The following is a 19,800-nucleotide window of genomic DNA, read 5'->3' on the forward strand; positions in this document are numbered from 1 at the left end:
TGGGTTCAGATACAGGAACTACAAGTGATATCTCTTTTTAAAAAAGGAACATTAGAAGATTCAACTCATGGTGCTTCATAATTTGATTTGGATCTAGAAACTGAGTTATCCATTGTCTTTAATAGAGAGTTGTAAATCCTTACAAGAAGTAATGGTGATCTCTGAAAAGGGACGTAAGGAAAAAGCTGAAATCTGACCTTTCATGAAACCGATTTCTCTATATGAGCCTATGTTTTTGCAAGGAAACCCTTTTCAAGTGAGAGAGGTGATATTGACCATCAGTAGGAAAGAGACACTAGGAAAGTTCTTGTCAATCTGAGCCTGTCCATAAATTAAATTTAACAACATGAACCACGGTCATGTCACAGAAGGACTTGGGTCTTTAAGCTTTCACTGTGTTTCAGCTGTAAAACATTTTACAGTGTTGTAAATTTATATTATACTCTAGGCTTTGCTTCTAAATTACTGAAGCTAAGTAGAGAAGGGGTTGGGGAAGAATAGCCATGTACGTTTTCTGTAATTAGTCTCTTCTTCTGAAAACATTGAACAATGTGGATCATATATTTATTTCCTTGTAAAAAAAATTTCTAAAATGACAGTAGTATTGCTATAACTACAAGAATACTATACTGTACAAACCCATTGGATTTTATGGGTGAAATTCCTTCTTCGTTGAAGTCTACAGCAAAACTCTCATTGACTTCAAGAGTGATGCTGATTTAAACCAAGTGAGAGTCTGGCTCTGGAGTTTTAGTCTAACCTCCTCAGCCCAACCTGTCATTGAATTCAGGAGTTACACAAAAATGTATGAGGTGCACTACAGCTAGTAAATCGTGTAGATTTGTTATTCATTAAAGAAAATAGGTGACCCATTATTAATTCTTGAGGGGTGGGTTAGCCAAAAGAAAGGCATAATTAGCAGAAATAAAAGAAGTTGTTGAACCAAGTACATTTACAGGACTCTAGACACAGAATGCCAAGGAGTAAGGTAAAAGACATTCCCTGTTTTCCTTTGTCCTTTGACATTTTGGCAGGGTTGTGCTGTATGTAAATATTTACGGTGCAATAATATTTCTTAAAAAATACTGTAGCAACCTGCTTGAGAAATTTTAATGGGGTCTGTGTGTGTGTGTGAGAGAGAGAGAGAGAGAAACATTGGAGGGTGGGAACAGATTATATTCAGGCAGTTTTTATACCCCATATTAGGTTGAGCTACAAAAGACAATATGCACTTTCTTGAAGATACTTAAAGACATATGTGCTACAGCTGGGACTACATTACAAACAATTCCCTACAAATAGTCTCACGGATTCTAAAATGAATTAGTTTTGGCCAGGATTGTGCCCCTGTGGTGTCCTTTTCCACAACCATATACGTCCAGATTGAATGAGGCCTCTTACTGAGTCACGTAGGGATAGAGGAGCATGGAGGAAGCCTCCCATTGGTCATGCAAGGGCCTCCCCTGCTAGCAGTCTGTGTGCTCTCTCCACTTTAGGGAGCACAAGGATTGGTTTTGCAGCCGTATGTGGGGCAGGAGCCTGAAAATGAGAAGGGGAGAGGCATGGTCTGACCCCCACCTTTATTGGCCCATGGAGTGGGGCCAATCCACTGGGAGTGCGTAGTTATGGAACAGAGTGCTCACCTCTACCAGAGAGACAGTAGCTGTCTTCCATAGGGTGTAGGTCTGACTCACTTTCACAGGCCTGTAGCATAAATATAATGACATAGCCCTGAGCAAATACCTTTCCCCCATGTGTAGACAGTAGGATATACATCTCTACCCTTGTGCAGCCAAGGTACTCCTTTCCTTTCTGCTCTGAAAAGTGACTCTAAAAATGGCATCATGGAGTTTCATATTTATTATCTTTCCATTGCTCTAGGTCAAATTTGATCACACACATTTAGTAGTAAAAATGTTTTTTCTAATTGCTGGGCTGGACCTTCAGACGTGTTAGGGGCCAGATTTTATTTACACTGCTAAAGATGCGGATAGGCACCTAGTGGAATTTTCAAAAGTGCTGAGGTGCCTAACTCCAATGGCAATTAAGCCCCGTTGAAAATCTCACTACGAGATGCCGAACTCCAGTTGGGAGCTATGCACCTAGGAGCTTCTGAAAATTCCACTAGGTGTCTAGCTGCATCTTTAGCAGCTTAAATATATTTAAAAATCTGACCCTATACATTTTCTGGCTTGTGTGGTATCACGCCCGTTTGGTACGTTTTCAGCATAGGAACAGAGAAGTTAGATAAAACAATACAGTGCAACCTTCCAGCAAAAGTATTGTAACAATACTTGATTTTTTTTAGAATTTAGAATAATATAGAAGAACCCAAAAATAGAGAGACAAAGCAGGCTGCTCCCTAAGACAGAGAGGCACAGGTCGTCTCACTTTATTTTAGACTGCCTGTCTGCTGCGAGAGTATTGCTCACACACTTCCCTACAAAGCCCACTGCCTGCAAGCAGAACCTGGGAATCCCCTGAGCATTTAATGTGATAGCTCTACAATTTTTTAATACAGTTTTTCATACACCAATAAAGATTTTGCTGGCCAAATTCTGCCTCAGTCACATCTGTGCAACCCCAGTCTCTGATACAGCTACCTTCAATGAGGTTGCACTGCAGAGGCGTAACTGCAGGTAGAAGCTGCCCCTGTAGTTGGACCCTGGTTAACAGTTCTATTGTCAATGCATGAGCCAGGAAAAAAATCCAACTTTTTCTCCTCTCACGGTGCAATGTTGACAGGAGGACAAAATGTAAATATTTGTACTGCAGCAGCCCTGACAGGCTCCAATCAAGACAAGGGCTTCATTGTGCTTAGGTACTGTACAGGTACATAATAAGAGACAGTCCCCGCTCCAAAGAGCAGACAGTCTAAATAGACAGGACAGACAAAAGATGGAGTGGAAACAGAGAAGAGAAGTGTCTTACTCAAGATCATGAAGCAGGTCAGTGTCCTATCCAGATGCCTTTTTCACTTGACTACAGCACCTCTCCAAATGGCTGCAGTGATTTAGTGGAGGAGGGCAGGTGTGCTTGGAAGTGGAGATAAATGGAATAAACTTGATGAGTAATTTTCCCTGCTATACTACTGTTTTGTTGCTGGCATGGGCATGTAGCGCCCCTGCCCCTTCCCAAAACAGCTTTTGTATAATGCAGATTCACATTAACTTTTGCCTAAGAGCCATATTTATGGGGCATTCTTTTGGAACGAATTTAATATAGTATATGAAAACATGGACAAATGTAAAATGAGATCTGCTGAAAGTCAAGCAAACCAATATAACATCAGGAGGGCAAACGTTAGTAATACCAAAGTTTACACTTTGTTTCTTACTCTGAACGTATGATGTGAAGCAATAAGTATATTCTTCTGTTATTCAGAGTCTGATTCTGCTGTCTGTACTCATTGGGAAATCAGTGGGACTATTTGTATAGCAAGGTATTACTGAGATTGGTAGAATCAGGCCCTTTATGTTTAACTACAAGCAAGGGCGGTTGGGGGGGAAAGAAATCCAGAAGCAGGTTTCATTATTTTATCATTACAATGGAAGTGCAGGTGAAATAGGGAGTAACAGGATTACTTTGTCAAGGATGCAGTTGTGTCATTGACCCATGGTGTATTGGCAGGTGATAACTGGAAAAGAGACTGGGCAATTTTCCAACTGGTAGCTGTAGCTGGTAGTAAAAATGCAATCTAGCTGCTGTGGCTGAAATAAATGGTCATTAGGATTGATTAAAGTCAGATTTAGGGTGATTTAAGCAACTTAAAAAGGGGAAACCACAGCCTGTTTATAATGTAGTCCTGGAGTTATTTATATGATTGAGTCTGGTACTGTGAAAATGGGCATGTTTATATATTAGAGTCAGCACTGGGACAACACAGGTGATTTTTTTGCTAAGGTAATTTTGGGATGTTAGAACCTTTTAAGCTTTGCTATTTTGTTTTTAATGATAGTATTTGGTCAGTGATTTGTTAGTTTGCCATGAACTGATTTCAGTTTTTAAATGTATCACTTTATCCTGTGAAATGGTACATTGTCAAGATGTCTTTTCTGCAATATAGGGGTGGGCCAGAGCCTTTAGGACATTTTGGGCCTGATTTAAGTTACACTGCCGTAAATTGACAAGTAACATAAGTGAATGGGCTTGAATCTGATCTTGGTTTACATTGACTTTTTCCCAGTGTAACTGCCCCAGTTTTGCTGGAGCTACTTACCTTACATCTAGAGCTGCTTGGGAATTTTTCAGCTAAACATTTTTTGTTGGAAAATGCCAGTTAAACAAAGCAAACTTCATGGGAATGGGTCAGTTTCAACTAATTTCCCATTTAGAAAGAAAGAAAAGGGAAAAAAAATTTATTTAAAATGACTTTTTACTTCAGAATTCAGGTTAATTTATAGATAATTAAAAAAACCTAAATGAAATATGAGTGATTTAAGAAAACATCTTGGAGTTTTGGTTCATGAACAATTTTTAGATTTCAACTTAATCATGATTTGGACTGGGAAAATGTTTTGAAATCTCAAATTTCTGCAGGATGGGAAAATTGTTTCCTGCCCGGCTCTGATTAGATTAGTGTGAATGGAGAATCTGGTCCCAGAGATTAAACTGGTATGAAAAATGGCATAAGTGATAACAGAATCAGGCCTAGTGTAGTAAAAGTTTATTTGCTTCAACCTTTACAAAAATATGTACAAGTGAAAAGGAATATTTTTGGTTAGGGCATTGGTAAGGAGTTATTTATGAACACAGTGTAATTCTTTGATCTATTCCTTGACTTTACAGTGATAGACTTTAAGTATGCTATGTCAAATTGTGTATATGTATGTGAAAGTGTAAATTTATTGCTGCATTTATAGTATTAGGCAAGTATTTATTGGTTTTAAACACCATTAGTCTGGAAATCGACCAGAACTTTGACCTTTTTTATGATGTGATTTACTGCTGTGAGCCTTCAAATTCCAAGAACTCCATTTAAGTAAGTTTCAGGTTTGGGAAGACAAAAACCTGAGCTAAAGCTGTCTTTAAATCAGTCGGGTTTTTCTAACTAGAACAAGTACATTGAACCATTGTGACCAGGATGAACATTTAAATTTGTTGTGTGAGAAATGCAACTTAGATTTTTTTTAAGCCATTTCACACAGCAGGTAAAGAGTCCTGATGTGGCTTTTACAAATCTCATTCAAACCTCTCTTTGATACATACAACAAAGTACAAGTGAGCTATGTAACATTTTTATCTTGCTATATACTACATAGTGCACCACAAAGAGGTAGGTGAGTGACATGAACATAAAAACAAATGGATAGAAAGTGAGTGACTGGAAAGTTATCACTTAGTGGGTTTATTTTTCATCTTGATGGTTTATCTCAGATTGAGCAAGTTTTGAATAGGAGAGGAATGCTCTCTGAACCATTGCATTAGTACCACGTTTATCAGTATTTTGATTCATTATGTATTTGAATGTTTACATTTGGGCATATCTAAAATACATAGCTTTCCTTTTAATTGGGCATACCACTTAGTGTTGTCAGAACTCCTGTTAATTAAGTAACTGTCCAGTTGCCTTCAAGTAAGGGCTCCTTATCCTGATAGCCCTGCTTAAGTGAGTAAAGTGTCTTGGTTTCAAATACTCACAGCACAATGGGATTACTCACACAAGTAAAGGCTATGGATCAGACCCTTGCTTTGAAGTGATATACACGTGAGATTCACATGATATTTTTCTTCTTTGTGCAAATTACAAAGATACTAGATCACCATGTTATGAGACAAGGTGAATCTTTGGAAAAGGATTCACTTTTCAGACCAGTATTCAGTGGTGGTTGTTATGAGTTAGAGTTTTTTCTAGGTTTAGGTACAAGCAATTTGAAGATATTTTCTTTAACCCAAAAAACCACATGGGCCTGACCGCCCTGGGGGGGTGGGGGTGGGGATGCCTCCTGGAGCTCCCTAATTGAGGAGGAGGAATAATTTGTGGCACCGGTTTAAAGGGGTACAGCAAACTTGTTCCCCTGCAAGGCTGGAAAGCTCTGCTGGCTGGAGAGAGAGAGAGGAAGGAGCTACATTTCAGCCTACTTGTCATCCTTGCTGCCCTCTTTCAGGTGAGATGCTGCCAGGGGACCAAAGCCTCTTGACAGCAGCCCCTTCATTCAGGGCTATGATTTAGGCTTTCCTGTTGTAGGCCACACAAATAGGGACAAAGCCTCCTTTCCTGTTCCTCCCCTGCAGGGCCACTTATGGCAGAGGCACAGCTGGCCTTTAGGGAGCAGCTCACCCCCTCACATCTATTTTAAAAATAGACATACTGCATTTTCCCTTTAATCATTTTTTTAAGAGTTATTACGTTAGTGGTAAGGGGAAAAGTGATGTATGGAGAAGGAAGCTGAAGAGTGTCTTGATGTGGCTGTCAGGGTTGCCATCTGGTCCTCACTTTGGCAGTTACTCATATGTTAAGGACCTGAGCGTGCTGTCCCTGAAGCCAATGGGAGATTTTCTGTTGACTTCAGTGGAAGCAGGAGAGGATCCATAATGATCTACGTTTCATGCAAAGTCCAGTTGTAAATATTGGATCAGGCTTTTTGTGGGAAAACTTTAATGCTTTTAAAAAGTAAACTGTGCATCTCTTCACATTGTGCTTGCTGAAATGCATCATGCTCAGGACATCAGCCTTTCCACAGGAAAACCCACACAATGGAAAGGGAACCCCATGACAATCCCCTCACGTTTCCCCTCCCCCGTCCACTCTCCCCATACTGGACAACATAGGTGCTGGAACCCCCTGGCTTGAAGTGGTTTCCATTATATCCAGGGTTTACAGTTTTGTTCAATGGTTCTCGGCACCCCGACTATACAAATTGTTCCAGCACCCCTGCTGGAAAACCCCAGAATCTGTGAGTATTCTGCGAAATGTGCCACTCTTGGGGTTCTGCCAGAGCTATCCACAGGGAGGTCCTGTTCCTCCACACTCCCCATTGGCCTCCTATGTTTCTACCTCTTCCTGGACTGTGCAAGGAAGCTTAGTAACGTCCCAGCCAGGGAACGTATTAGTCTTCCTCTGTGTATATTTTTGTGGTTTGGATGATCATTTACTAAATACAGTGCGACACTATTTACATTAGTACAGAGCTCAGAGACTTTTGCAGACCATTGTGGCTTCCCTGCTCTAGGAACTGGACAAAGAGGTCACTGCTGCACACCTCAGAGCTACTCCAAGTAGAAAGACTAACTTCACTCTAATGTTTACATGAACACGAATGAGGTACCTTTTTGAATTTGTGCCAGCAGGGTCTACACGGGACGGTTAGATCACAACACATTAGCCCACTCTATAATTCACACCCCTCAATCAAAGCAAGCCGTCGGTCTCTGAAAGTTATTGAGAACTGCTTTTCTTTATAGCTGTATGAAGGAAATAGGGCTTCAGATGCTCAGGTTATGCCACCTGAGGCTCTGGCCCCCCTGTGGTTAAAGAATTGTAATGGTAGGTAGGCTTGGGAGTTGAGGAAAACTTGAGAGAAATATTGAATATATAGTAACACATTAGAAATGAAACAATGTAATATGTAGTAGAGAGACTTTTAAAATATATTTGCCTGTAAAAGAGTTTTTTGAAAAGTAAATTGCAGTTTGATAGGTGGGTTACTCGGAGACAGATTTCTGTTTGTATAGTGAAGGTCTATCACATGATGTTGGGGTTGCTATGCTAACTACTCAGACTTCCTGCCGAGGCCTGCTAGAGCTTGGCCTTCGACACTGTTGTCAGGAGCTTGGCAAGCCCTGAGAATTCCCTGTAAGGGCCCAGGGCTTGATCCCTACCGGCATTCCAGCACTGTAGTAGATGTTACTTTTTAAGTAACAGAGGAGAATTATGTCCAGCTTGCAGGTGTCCGTTTAGGTGTACTGATTCATCTTTGCCTTGCACCTTTTGTAGTCACACCACTGCAAGGTGAGCATTTCATCTCCACTTTGCATTCAGTTGGCACTGATATAATTGACTACATAAGAAGCAGGGCAGCTGTAGACTGGACCCGTTGTTTGTGTTACATGGATAGTCTCATTGACCTTAGTGTGAAGGCACAAATCAACACAAATCAGTCTCTCTGCTGTAGCTCTGGCCAAATAATTCCATTACATGTAATACTGAATGACATATGTCTGACCGGTGACTGTTCTTATTCATGCAGCAGCTTTTTAAGGAGACATTTTTTGGTAATTTTTTCCCCATTTTTTAAAATCCACTTTGGGGTCTGATCCTGCATCTACTGTAGTTAATGGGAGTTTTGCCATTGGCTTAAATGGGACATGACTGGACTCTTATTGTGTTGGTGTATGTCTTATTTTTGTTTTGACCAGGCTTATAAGAGCATATTGAATATTTCACACACTTTCCAGGTAAATAATATGGAATGTACCGTAAATGGTGAATAATTGTTTTATGAATCAAACTGTTGGCTGTTAAGTCTATAGTAAACACTGTCTGTTGGACTGGGAGCATCCTTACAAAGCTCTCTCTGGAAATATTAGCAGGCTGGAACTTTGCAGCTGCAAGCAAAAGATCCTTGAACTAAAGTGACTAAAGAAGTAGGGCACGCAGCTACAATTTCCTTAATGGATGCAATTAGAATAACTATAGAATTATTTTTTTATTTCTGTGTCCTGGGAGCTAAGTAGAAATATTTATAAATGATTAGTTTAATTTTGCTGATGCATTCATCAGAGAAGCCCAAAAGCAGCCGGGAGACTGAGAGGAGCTGTGAACAGAGAACAAGAGGGAGCTCATAAAGGCAAGAGAGAGACTGAACGGCAGCCAAGGGAGCCAAGTAATCCACAGGGCAATGCAGAGGAGCTGGGCAAGAACCAAGCTGACATGCTTCATGGGCTCTTTTTGTCCCTCCTCTTCCCCCCCAACCCCTGAGGCCCATCAAGCAACTCCACTTTTGTGTTAATCTGAGCAAGGAAAAAAGTTTGCTTAATTAAAAGCCTGTCTTTTCTTCATGTTCTAAAGAAGCTAGAGTAAAATAACATGCTCTCCTGACTGAGAGGGAGGGGCAGGAGTGCCCGATCAGGTCTCACCCTGACAGTCCCATTCAGTGTTAAGAACGAGGACAGGGAATCAGTTCATTCAAGTGGATGCTGTTTATTGAATGGGACATTCTCTCAGTAAAACCTCACATAAAATCTATCGTGCCTGCTCAGGAAGGAGGCAAAAACATCTTGTGTACGGACAGTTTTATGGACAGACCCTTTTCTGTAAATAAATAAATGAGAGCACCAAAGAAGTTTTAGCGAATGGAGGTGATGAAAATCTTATGTGATAGATTATGAGACACGTCCCTTCGTATGCCTTCTCCCCCCACCCCTCACGGCATTTAACAAACTCTTTCAGAAGAGATTCCAACTGATTGCTTAGCTCTGTTTTTTGCAGAGTACCAACCGATACCTGAAGCTGCTATTCCTGATGAGAACTACAGGTGCTGGCCTTCTTACCATCACAAGGGCTGCCTCCTCTCTGTGTTCGATGTTGGTGAAGCCATCGAGGTCTGTGAGAATCACTCCCAGTGCAAAGCTTTTGTCCTGACCAACCAGACAACGTGGACAGGTAACGGGTGCCATTGAACAAATGCAGCAGCTGGTGCTAATAATCCAAAACAAGCTACTGGCCCATATAAATATGTATGGTTTTGAAACCATCTGGTGAATGAGTTACACTGAAGTAGGCTCATGGGAGCATAGTTGCTAGAGATGGGAGGATGTCTCTTAACCCTCAGTTGGAGCTGAGCAGAGGAGGTGGGCTAGGCTCTACTTTATTTGTGCTCCATAGAGGGGGTCTGTGCACTGACTAAGAATAGCCTGGCATGAGGGGATCAATTGGGGGCAGCTGGACAGGGATCACAGGGACTTGACCTCCCTGGGAGTTTTCACATGAGTAAGATAGGCAAAATTTGGTCCAACATTTGAATTTGAAAGAAACATTCAAGTGCATGTGATCTGGTTTGAAATTAGGCCAAACAAGTTCTCTCATCCCTCCTTCTATCACTCAGCAGTGACCCTCTGGCAGACAGAAGAGCGTCCTGATCTTGACGGGAATGCTGTGCTGTTGTCAGCTGTAATAAATAAGCAGCTGGTGTTCTGGTTTAGATGCAGTTTGTTGGTAAGGAGAGTTGGCACAACCTTCTAGACAAAGGATAGTTCAGTTGCTAGGGCACCATCCTAGGATTTGGGAGAGCTGGGGTTAAATCTCTGCTCTGCCATAGGCTTCCTGGGTGAGCTTGGGTAAGTCACTTCACGTCCAGAGAAATGTCTACACTGTGTGTGAAAACCTGTTGCATTGAATTTTAGATTTGTGCCACGGCACTAAAAACAGCTGTGGAGATGTCTGGGCTTGGGCAGGAGCTTGGGCTCTGAAGCTCAGTGTGGGGTGAGTTTTGGAGCCTGAGCTGCACCGGGTACACAGCTGTTTTTGGTGTGAGCCTGTCGGTAGCCCTGGTAACTGAAATTTGCTGCTGCAGGTTTAAAAAGCAGTCTAGCTATACCCTCCCTGTCTCCGTTCCCGTCGGAGGGGACGATAGCCCTTCCCTACCTCAGAGGGGTGTTGTGATTTGTGAAGGGCTCAGATACTGTGGTAATAGGAGCCATACAAATACCTGAGACTGTAAAACCCTCGTTTAAAGAAACGATATGACTGCACAAGAAAAATCTCCTTCAGCTTCTCCGCACAGTAGCGTTCTGCTCTGGGAAAGTCCGTTCTAATCTTAAAAGTCATTGTGTACTAAGAGCTGTATGTAAATGATGCTACAACAGTGACACAAAAAGGGAGTAAAACGGTTAAGGCAGAAATGTAGAAATGACAACACGACCTGGGCATAACATTGGGCTACTTTACTGGCTCGTGCATTGTGCCCCATTGTGGGTAGATAGCAAAGATGCAGGCCTACATATCTAGAAGTGGCCACTTAGTTTGGTAGCTTGGTTTCTGGTGTCCAGCTAGAGACACTCTAAAGCTGATTCTCAGTTAGTGTAAATCAATGGAGCTTTGACTTCAGTGGAGCTATGTTAATTTAGACCAGGCCAGAATCTGGCTCTTTATCTCATTCAGGTACCCCAAAACCGGAGGCACCCACAATATACACTTTATATATATATATTAAAAAAAAGTTGTCCATAGGATGATATTCACTGTAAGGTGTGGTATGCAGCTGTGGGTCTTCACAGCCATTGTGTACCCCAAAGACGTGAACAGAGGCCTACCTGGAACCAAGAATATATCACACGCTTATGCAAGTCTTATCCTGAGGAGCCAACACTTTCTAACTGATCATAGCATACTGTCCATTACTTGACAATCAGATTTATCAAAGATGCCACTAAAAACACCTTCTTGAGCTCTGGTGAGATTTGTAGGAAGAAAGGAACAACTCCCTTAATTGCATATCACCATCAAAATAATTCTTTAAAATAGTACTTTAATTGCTGCTACATTATCACTTTATTCTCAGGCATTCTGACGAGTTATTGATTATTTAAAACCATCGTTGTTGGCATACAGATCAGAATGTGATATGATTTTTAGGGAAATGTTGTTATCCATCTTAAGAGGCAGGATTTGTGGGAATAACGTTTGGCTGTATTACCTTGAGACAGAAGGTAGGGGAAGGTTGAATAACTGCATAAGGACATAGTAGTGTACATTCCAGTGACTCTCCTTTATCAATTACAGCAGGTGCCTTAGGGATTTCAGTATGCTGGGACCACATCCAGATAGAGGGGATGTAAGAAAGATCCTAGTTTGACAAGCATGATGAGAGCAGAAAGGGCTAGCAAGGCAGCAGCAAATACCAACACCTTACTGAAGGACAGCCTTAAATGAACTCTGGCTTATGAAAGGATTGATTACGTAATGGAAACGGTACAGGCTGCCCATCACTCAGTGGTTTTTGTTGTACTAGTTTGTTGGTAAGAGTGGAAAATCTGCTACAGTTGACTTAAAAATCTGAGCTGCAGAACAACAGGAGATGACTTATTTAGCATCTGTGTTTCAGACTAGGCCAAATTTGGTGCATATATACATTTTTTGTGTAGGTTCAAGCAGTCCAAGAAGATATTCTTGCATGATCTAGTGAATGCTCTTCATTTAAGCTGTTATCCAGAGCCCATTAAAGTCAATGGGATGACTTACAGAAGCTCCTTCAACTCCATAAATAAATCAGATTAATACAATTTTAATCTTGAAATGCTTCCCTTAGTTACACCTGGGCAACCCCACAGAGCCAAATCTTGACCACACTTATCCTAGCATCTACCTGGAGTAGCTATATTAGGCCAGATTCTGCTCTGAGTGATACTGGTTTGAATCCATAATAAACCTATGGAAATCAATGTAGTGTTGGTGTAACAGAGAGCACTTTGGCCCTTGTGACTTCAGCAGAAAGACTCCAGATTTATACCAGCTTAAGAGAGAGACGAATTTGGCCTCCTGTGTAGTTTAAAGAATGCAGAGACAGAATCAGGATATGAGATTTCAATGTTTGGAATAGACCAAAATGTTGGTTATCACTTCTAATTATTTTCTTCTTTCATGTTCTGTTTAGGTCGGCAGCTTGTCTTCTTCAAGATGGGCTCAAATCATATCGTGCCTGATCCTGACAAGATAACATATGTGAAAGTGACAGGCTGACAGCTTAAGTGGCTTAGTCTGACTTGTAAATGACAGGAGCTGTTTGTGTATAAATATAGACAGCTGTTATGTACAAGATGTCTGCGGGAGGGAGAGATAATTGCACTATTACTCATTCTAATCTAGAGTGCTAAGCAAAACTTTAAAGAAATGACCTGCATGACCAGGATGAATGTGCAATACAACAACATTTTCAAAATGTGATTTTTTTAAAACAAAACAAAATACAAAATGTGATACACTGTTGGAATATAAGTTGGGTTATAAAGCAGTAGGTAACCCAAGCCTTTCTAACCAAGGTTAATTAGGTCTGTACATATTTGCACAGACCTGGAAGTTCATAAGTTCCATAGGAAGTCTGGGTCCTCTGCCATGATATTTATTTAGACAAGTACAATCACTACAGAGTTAATGAAGCTTATCAGTTACAAAGCTTTACATATCAAATGTTATAGAAGACAATCAACATTTTATGTCAATGTTATCAGATATGCAAGACCAAAAACATTTATAGAAATACTATGGGCCTGTCATCAATGGATCTCAGCCATATTTATAATTTTAAAAATGTAGCCAATTTTCATTTTGTTTTAAAAGTTTATGAAAACATTTATTTTTAATTTAATAAAGCCATATTTTCAGTTGTTTAGGCCCTGATCCAGCAAAGCACTTAAGCATATGCCAACTTTAAGCATGAGTAGTCCCACTGAAGCCATGGGGATGTAAGCCCATGCTTAAGTGCTTTGCTGAATAGGGATAGCTTTAAGTATATATTTAAGTGTTTTGCTGAATCAAGGCCTTAATCACTGTCCAAAATATTCCCTAAAATATTTCACTGACAGATCAGCAAAGCAATCTAGCAGTTTAAACAACACAATTTTTGATGAAAATCTTGCCATGGAAGACTTTCCATTTGTATTATCCTCAAATCCTTGGTTTTCTAAGGTGCTTCTTACTAATTCTTAGAACAAATGAAATGAAAAATGAAAAAACTAGCCTGAAATTCTATATAAATAGATGCATTTTATAGGCATAGTGTGTCTAGAGGATTTGCTTTCAGTGAAAGCAATAAATTAAATGCTAAAAGTGACCAATGTCATACTATTTTGTAGTTTGTACATTCAGAAATTTTTGTACTTTTGTTCCTTAAATTGTTTATTTTTGTAAAAAAAAAAATAAAATTTTAAATTTGTCATTTTTTTTCTGTGCTGCAGACTAAAGCCTGAACCCTGTGAAGATGTATGTAAGTTCTTAACGTAGAATAGTGTGAGTCATGTGCACAAATCTTTGCAGAATTGGGATCTAAGAGAACCCAATTCTGCCTTAGGATATACACGACTCCCTACTGACTTCAGTGGGAATCTGGTACACATAGCCAAGAGCGTAGGTTGGCCCTGTATGTGTGTTTGTCTATGCTGAAATAAGTGACCTTTAAGTCGAGAGACCATGTTTCAGTAGCTTCTCTTTCTTTGTGACTTCAGTCATGTAAATATAGCTCACTGGTGTTCAAACATTTTGAATTAACAGTGGATTAGAATAGAATCTGAAGTAATTAATCATAGGACTAAATTCTGTTTGTCTTCTCCGGGCTCTGCTGAGGGCAGTGGGGGACAGGGAGGAAGGGAGCTGCAGCTGCGAAGCAGAAGTTCTCTCAGCTTTCTGACTATGCCGGAGAGGATGTTCTTGGGGCAGCACATTCAGCAAAAGTCTTTACCTCACTGCATATAAGAACATAAGAGCATAAGAATGGCCATACTGGGTCAGACCAAAGGTCCATCCAGCCCAGGATCCTGTCTACTGACCGTGGCCAATGCCAGGTGTCCCAGAGGGATTGAACCTAACAGGTAATGATCTAGTGATCTCTCTCCTGCCATCCAGCTCCACCCTCTGACAAACAGAGGCTAGGGACACCATTCCTTACCCATCCTGGCTAATAGCCATTAATGGACTTAACCGCCATGAATTTATCCAGTTTTCTTTTAAACACTGTTATAGTCCTAGCCTTCACAACCTCCTCAGGCAAGGAGTTCCACAGGTTGACTGTGCGCTGAGTGAAGAAGAACTTCCTTTATTTGTTTTCTTTATTTTGATAGCCTCTCTAATCTCCCTTAGCATTTCATCGTCACTATCCCTGTCCTGGTCAGGTGGTCGATAATAGATCCCTGCTGTTCTATGCTTATTAGAACATAGAATTACTATCCATAGAGATTCTATGGAACATGTGGATTCATTTAAGATTTTTATTTCATTTGATTTTACATTTTCTTTCACATATAGTGCCACTCCTCCCCCACGACCTGTTCTGTTCTTCCGATATATTTTGTATCCCAGAATGATTGTGTCCCATTGATTGTCCTCAGTCCACCAGGTTTCTGTGATGCCTATTATATCAATATCCTCCTTTAACACGAGGCACTCTAGTTCACCCATCTTATTATTTAGACTTCTAGCATTTGTGTACAAGCACTTTAAATACTTGTCACTGTTTATTTGTCTGCCCTTTTCTGATGTGTCAGATTCTTTTTGTGTATGTTTCTCATCTGATTAGGCCCATACTTTATCCTCTTCCATCCCCTCCTCCTGACTACAACCTCAAGAATCTCTATCAATAGACTCTCCTCTAAGAGAAGTCTGTCTGATCCACGTGCGCCTCTGCAACAATCGGCTTTCCCCCATCTCTCAGTTTAAAAACTGCTCTGCAACCTTTTTAATGTTAAGTGCCAGCCGTCTGGATCCACTTTGGTTTAGGTGGAGCCCATCCTTCCTGTATAGGCTCCCCCTATCCCAAAAGTTTCCCCAGTTCCTAATAAATAAACCCCTCCTCTCTACACCATTGCCTCATCCACGCATTGAGACTCTGAAGCTCTGCCTGCCTACCAGGCCCTGCATGTGGAACTGGAAGCATTTCTGAGAATGCCACCCTTGAGGTCCTGGATTTCAGTCTCTTTCCTAGCAGCCTAAATTTGGCCTCCAGGACGTCTCTCCTACTCTTCCCTATGTCATTGGTACCTACGTGTACCATGACCACCGGCTCCTCCCCAGCACTACACGTAAGTCTATCTAGATGCCTCGGGAGATCCGCAACCTTCGCACCAGAGAGGCAAGTCACCATACGGTTCTCCTGGTCATCACAAACGCAGCTATCTATGTTTCTAATGATCGAATCTCCCATTACTAACACCTGCCTTTTCCTAATGACTGGAGTTTCCCTCCCCCGGAGAGGTAACCTCAGTGGGAGGGGATACTCCAACATCATCTGGAAGGAGGGTCCCAACTATGGGAAGATTTCCCTCTGATCCCATTGACTGCTCTCCTTCTCTGGGCCTTTCATCCTCCTTAACAGCGCAGGGGCTGTCTGACCAGAGGTGGGACAAATCTACAGTGTCCCGGAAAGCCTCATCAACATACCTCTCTGCCTCCCTTAGCTCCTTCAGTTCTGCCACCCTGGCCTCCAAAGCCCGTACACGGTCTCTGAGGGCCAGGAGCTCCTTGCACCGAATGCACACAAATGCCACCCGCCCACAGGGCAGGTAATCGTACATGCTACACCGAGTTCAATAAACAGGATAGCCCCCACTCTGCTGCTGGGCTTCTGCCTGCATTCTCTTCTACAGCTACCTAGGTTAATGATAGGGTTTTTGTTTAAATCAAGAAGTTTTGATTATAGTTTAGTTTAAAGGTTTTAAAGAATGGCAAGTATACCTCGCCCCCTTTCCAGACTCCCTCTTGAAACTCCCTGTTAGCGGTCCCTGGTCGCTTGCTCACTGCTTTATAAAGCCCTGGCCTTCTTGATAGCCCTGCCCCCGACTAAGGCTCAGCCAATGAACAGAGGCTTCTAGATTTCAAACCTTGTTTAGAAGCTCACAGCTTCCAACTGCTGGCCACAGCACACAGTCTTTCAGACAAACAAGCTCAGCACACAGCAAGTAACCCACAAACACACACTACAGACAGCCACTTACCCCAAGGGTCCTGTATTTGCTCCTCCTTCACCTGGAGAACTCCCTCTCGAAACTCCCTGTTAGTGATTGCAGTTTCTCAGAGATCACTTATACTGTAATAATGTCTCACAAATCACTAAAATGACAAGCTATAATTCACAGATTAGCATTTTAGCTGCTGCAATAACTGATTGTATAATTAGGAGTCCATCATTCATTTAATGGTGATAAACACACAGTAAGGAGTCCTTTAAAATTCATTACACCAACACATACTGTACTTAGATGTACAGACCATTGACATGATCCACCTTATTGGCATTGCGGTGTCAGTACATACTTTGAAAGCCTTTAACCCTGGTTGTGTGCCTTCATATTAAACATTACATAAAATACATTAATTTTTTTTAAAATGCAAAGTATTTTATAAATTGTTGCCTAATTAGTCATTTTTCTAAATAAAAAGTATCCAACAGGGTTTTTAAATTTCAAGGAAAAAAAGACATCCAAAGGCTAATGATCAGGATAATTTCATTCTACCCTTTCAAGTTTTCCTAAAAACATCTGAAACCAAAAAACATACTGCCCCATGGAAACTGAAAAACTGTCAAAACAATTCTCACCAAAATTTGCAAAAAGAAAGAAATGTAGCTTTGAGCCAAAAGACTGGATGACAAAATTTCAGTGGTGATCAATTTTATATGGACCATTTGATAACCCTTTGAAAAGAGGAGTTTCCTATGGAAATGCTGATAAAATCTTAACAAGAGAAGCACTTTAGTAGTTCTAAGCTGGAAGAACCACTGGTAACAGAAGTATATTTACTATGTAGGGCAGTGTGTCTTTGGCAGCTTAAGATCTGATTCAGCAAATGCTCGGACTGGTTCTTGTGGCATTTATTTATTTGGTGTATGCAATACGGTCAAGCCAAGCCACGATGTTCAAGGCACGAAGACCTCCAGGAAGTGGAGTCATTTTGCAGTCCTCAACCCTGTGTCATGGTTTGTGGCTGCCCATATTGACACTGACTGTCTCTAAAATGCCACCAAAATTCTGCTGCAGCACAAATTCATGTCCAGTACAAAACTGGTTCAGAAGTCTGCTTTGCTGTAAATCAAACCCAGCTAGACGTTGGGTAGGGTCTGAGACAAGATAATTGTGTTACTTTCTCTGCTGACCATGAAGCTTACCAAGCGTCCCCTACCTTAAATCCCTCACCTGTTAAACTTATCCACAATGGGCAACGTGAGGGCAGACTACCATGTAGTGCATACTTGTGGCATGGAAAACCCTGAGATGATAACCCACAGTATAAGAAGACTCACAAAAGCAATTTGGCAGGTTTGATCCAGTCAGACCCTTCTAGACTTGGAGCAGCAATCATATATAAATTTCTTTCTGGAAAAAGGTATTTTTATCTTTTCTTGAAGGCTTGGACTGTTTCTTACATTTCCTTGGCATCTTCAAACAGCTTCCTGCAGCTCCGAAGTGGGAAAAGGAAAGACGACACCAACTAGGCTCTACGTGGTTGATTCTTGGTATTAAAAAAAGAAATTAATTCCTGAGAGCTGAATAGGGATTTACTCAGTGCAAAACCAACAGACTGCATATGAAATGAACTGCCAACAATGTACTGAATGAGCCTGGGGGAAGTGAGATCTATAAAATAGTGAGCATTGTTCACAAAATGCTCTATCTGATCATTTGTATAAATCTGACAAGGCGTAAGGAAGGCCTGATGACTCTTGGAAAGGCTTGAAAGTTTAGGGGTCTGTTTAGATCTGCGGTCCCTTTGCTACAGGAGTTAATACAGGAAACTACAGGCTAGGAGTGATTACTTAACAGCTAGTCCTACCCCTGCCAGACACTGATTGATCAGCAGACAGCCATCAGAAGGGATGGAGTAGAAGCCTATTTGAATGAACCTGAATAAGCAGTTGGTGAAATGTGGTAGAATACTGCTACTACCCAGGGAGGAAAAGCAAAGGCGATACACTAGCGGAATCCAGTGACAAAAAGACTAGAGGGAGCCATGAGACAGAGTTTGGTATTGCCAACCTTAAGCATTTGAAAATCGCTAGTCAATCCTACAAGAATCATGAGATTAAAAAAAATTCTAATTTTTCTTTGCTGTCTGGTTTTTGAGGGACCCCTTGGATCATATTTCCAAGCTTTTCTCCACTACCAGAAGGGATAGAAACTTAGCTTTTCTAAAAATGAACATTGAAGTTCTCACATAAAATCCACGGCTCCTTGAGTCAGCTGACTAAGAAAAAACACCAAATATAATGAAAATTGCAGTACAAAGCACAAGAACCGGAAATAGATGCAGAGGTACTCAAACTTTAGTCCAGAGAACCCTTCCTTGTGTCTTGTACAATAAAGAAATAAGTAAAGCCAGTCAAAAATTGGGAAAAATCTTCATGAATATTTTCTTAGAAAATGGTCCTGATTTTTTTTTGGCTAAAATTTGAAATTCTAATGAAAAAACTGAGGATTTTCTAAAATAAAAGTTTGATAAAATACTTTATCCAGTGTCAAACATCTGTGGAAACAAGCAGAGGGGGGTTGGGAAGGGGAGAGGGATCCATGAAAGGGTCTCTCTCTTACAAAGTGTCCCACAGAATGGAAAAGCCAGAGAACCCTGGATTAATAAAAAAAAAAACAGAAAATTATGAAATACTGTTAAAACCAATGTATACTCAAATTTAGTGGACTCTTTTTGGTAATTGGAATTTATGAAGAATGTAATTATTTTTGGATTTCCACATCTTCTAAGGTACAACAATAGTGATTAGGTAGGCATGAGCCAATTTCCTTTTTTGTAATTGCAGCATAAGGTCCAGTGCCACTTACAGCTCTCACTGTGTGGTCACATGTTCTGCCCTCCCTCAGACAGACCTAGAACTTGAAATCTCTACGTTTTCAGGTCTACCTTTTGTAGATTTTCAAGTCCTGTATTTTTATTTTCATCTAATTGATTTTCAATCTTTTAGGAGATGCATGTGAAAGTTTTGGAAAAAAACCCATTGTCCTTCATTGTGTTAGCAGTTGCCCTGGGTCAGTAGCTGCACCTTTACCAAAGGGGAAAGTAACTACATTAAAAAGCAGTCACCCTCATTTTGAAATTGCCCTTGATTTAAAGCCACAGGGAAAATAACTTCTTTAATGGAAGCTGCA

At 40.9% G+C, this 19,800-nt stretch overlaps 1 protein-coding gene across 1 annotated transcript in view; it reads left to right on the plus strand.

Annotated features, from left to right (window-relative positions):
- Positions 1 to 13,758, plus strand: part of PKDCC (protein kinase domain containing, cytoplasmic) — a 45,214-nt gene extending 31,456 nt beyond the window's left edge. Inside the window, exons 6-7 of the mRNA XM_074949337.1 lie at positions 9,431 to 9,604; positions 12,594 to 13,758. Of these exons, the coding sequence (XP_074805438.1) occupies positions 9,431 to 9,604; positions 12,594 to 12,679 (260 nt within the window). The 3' untranslated portion in view covers positions 12,680 to 13,758. The remainder of the gene's footprint in view (positions 1 to 9,430; positions 9,605 to 12,593) is intronic.
- Positions 13,759 to 19,800: the final 6,042 nt, after the last annotated feature.

Source organism: Natator depressus, chromosome 3 (assembly GCF_965152275.1).
Source record: "Natator depressus isolate rNatDep1 chromosome 3, rNatDep2.hap1, whole genome shotgun sequence".
In the NCBI taxonomy this organism is placed as follows: Eukaryota; Metazoa; Chordata; order Testudines; family Cheloniidae; genus Natator; species Natator depressus.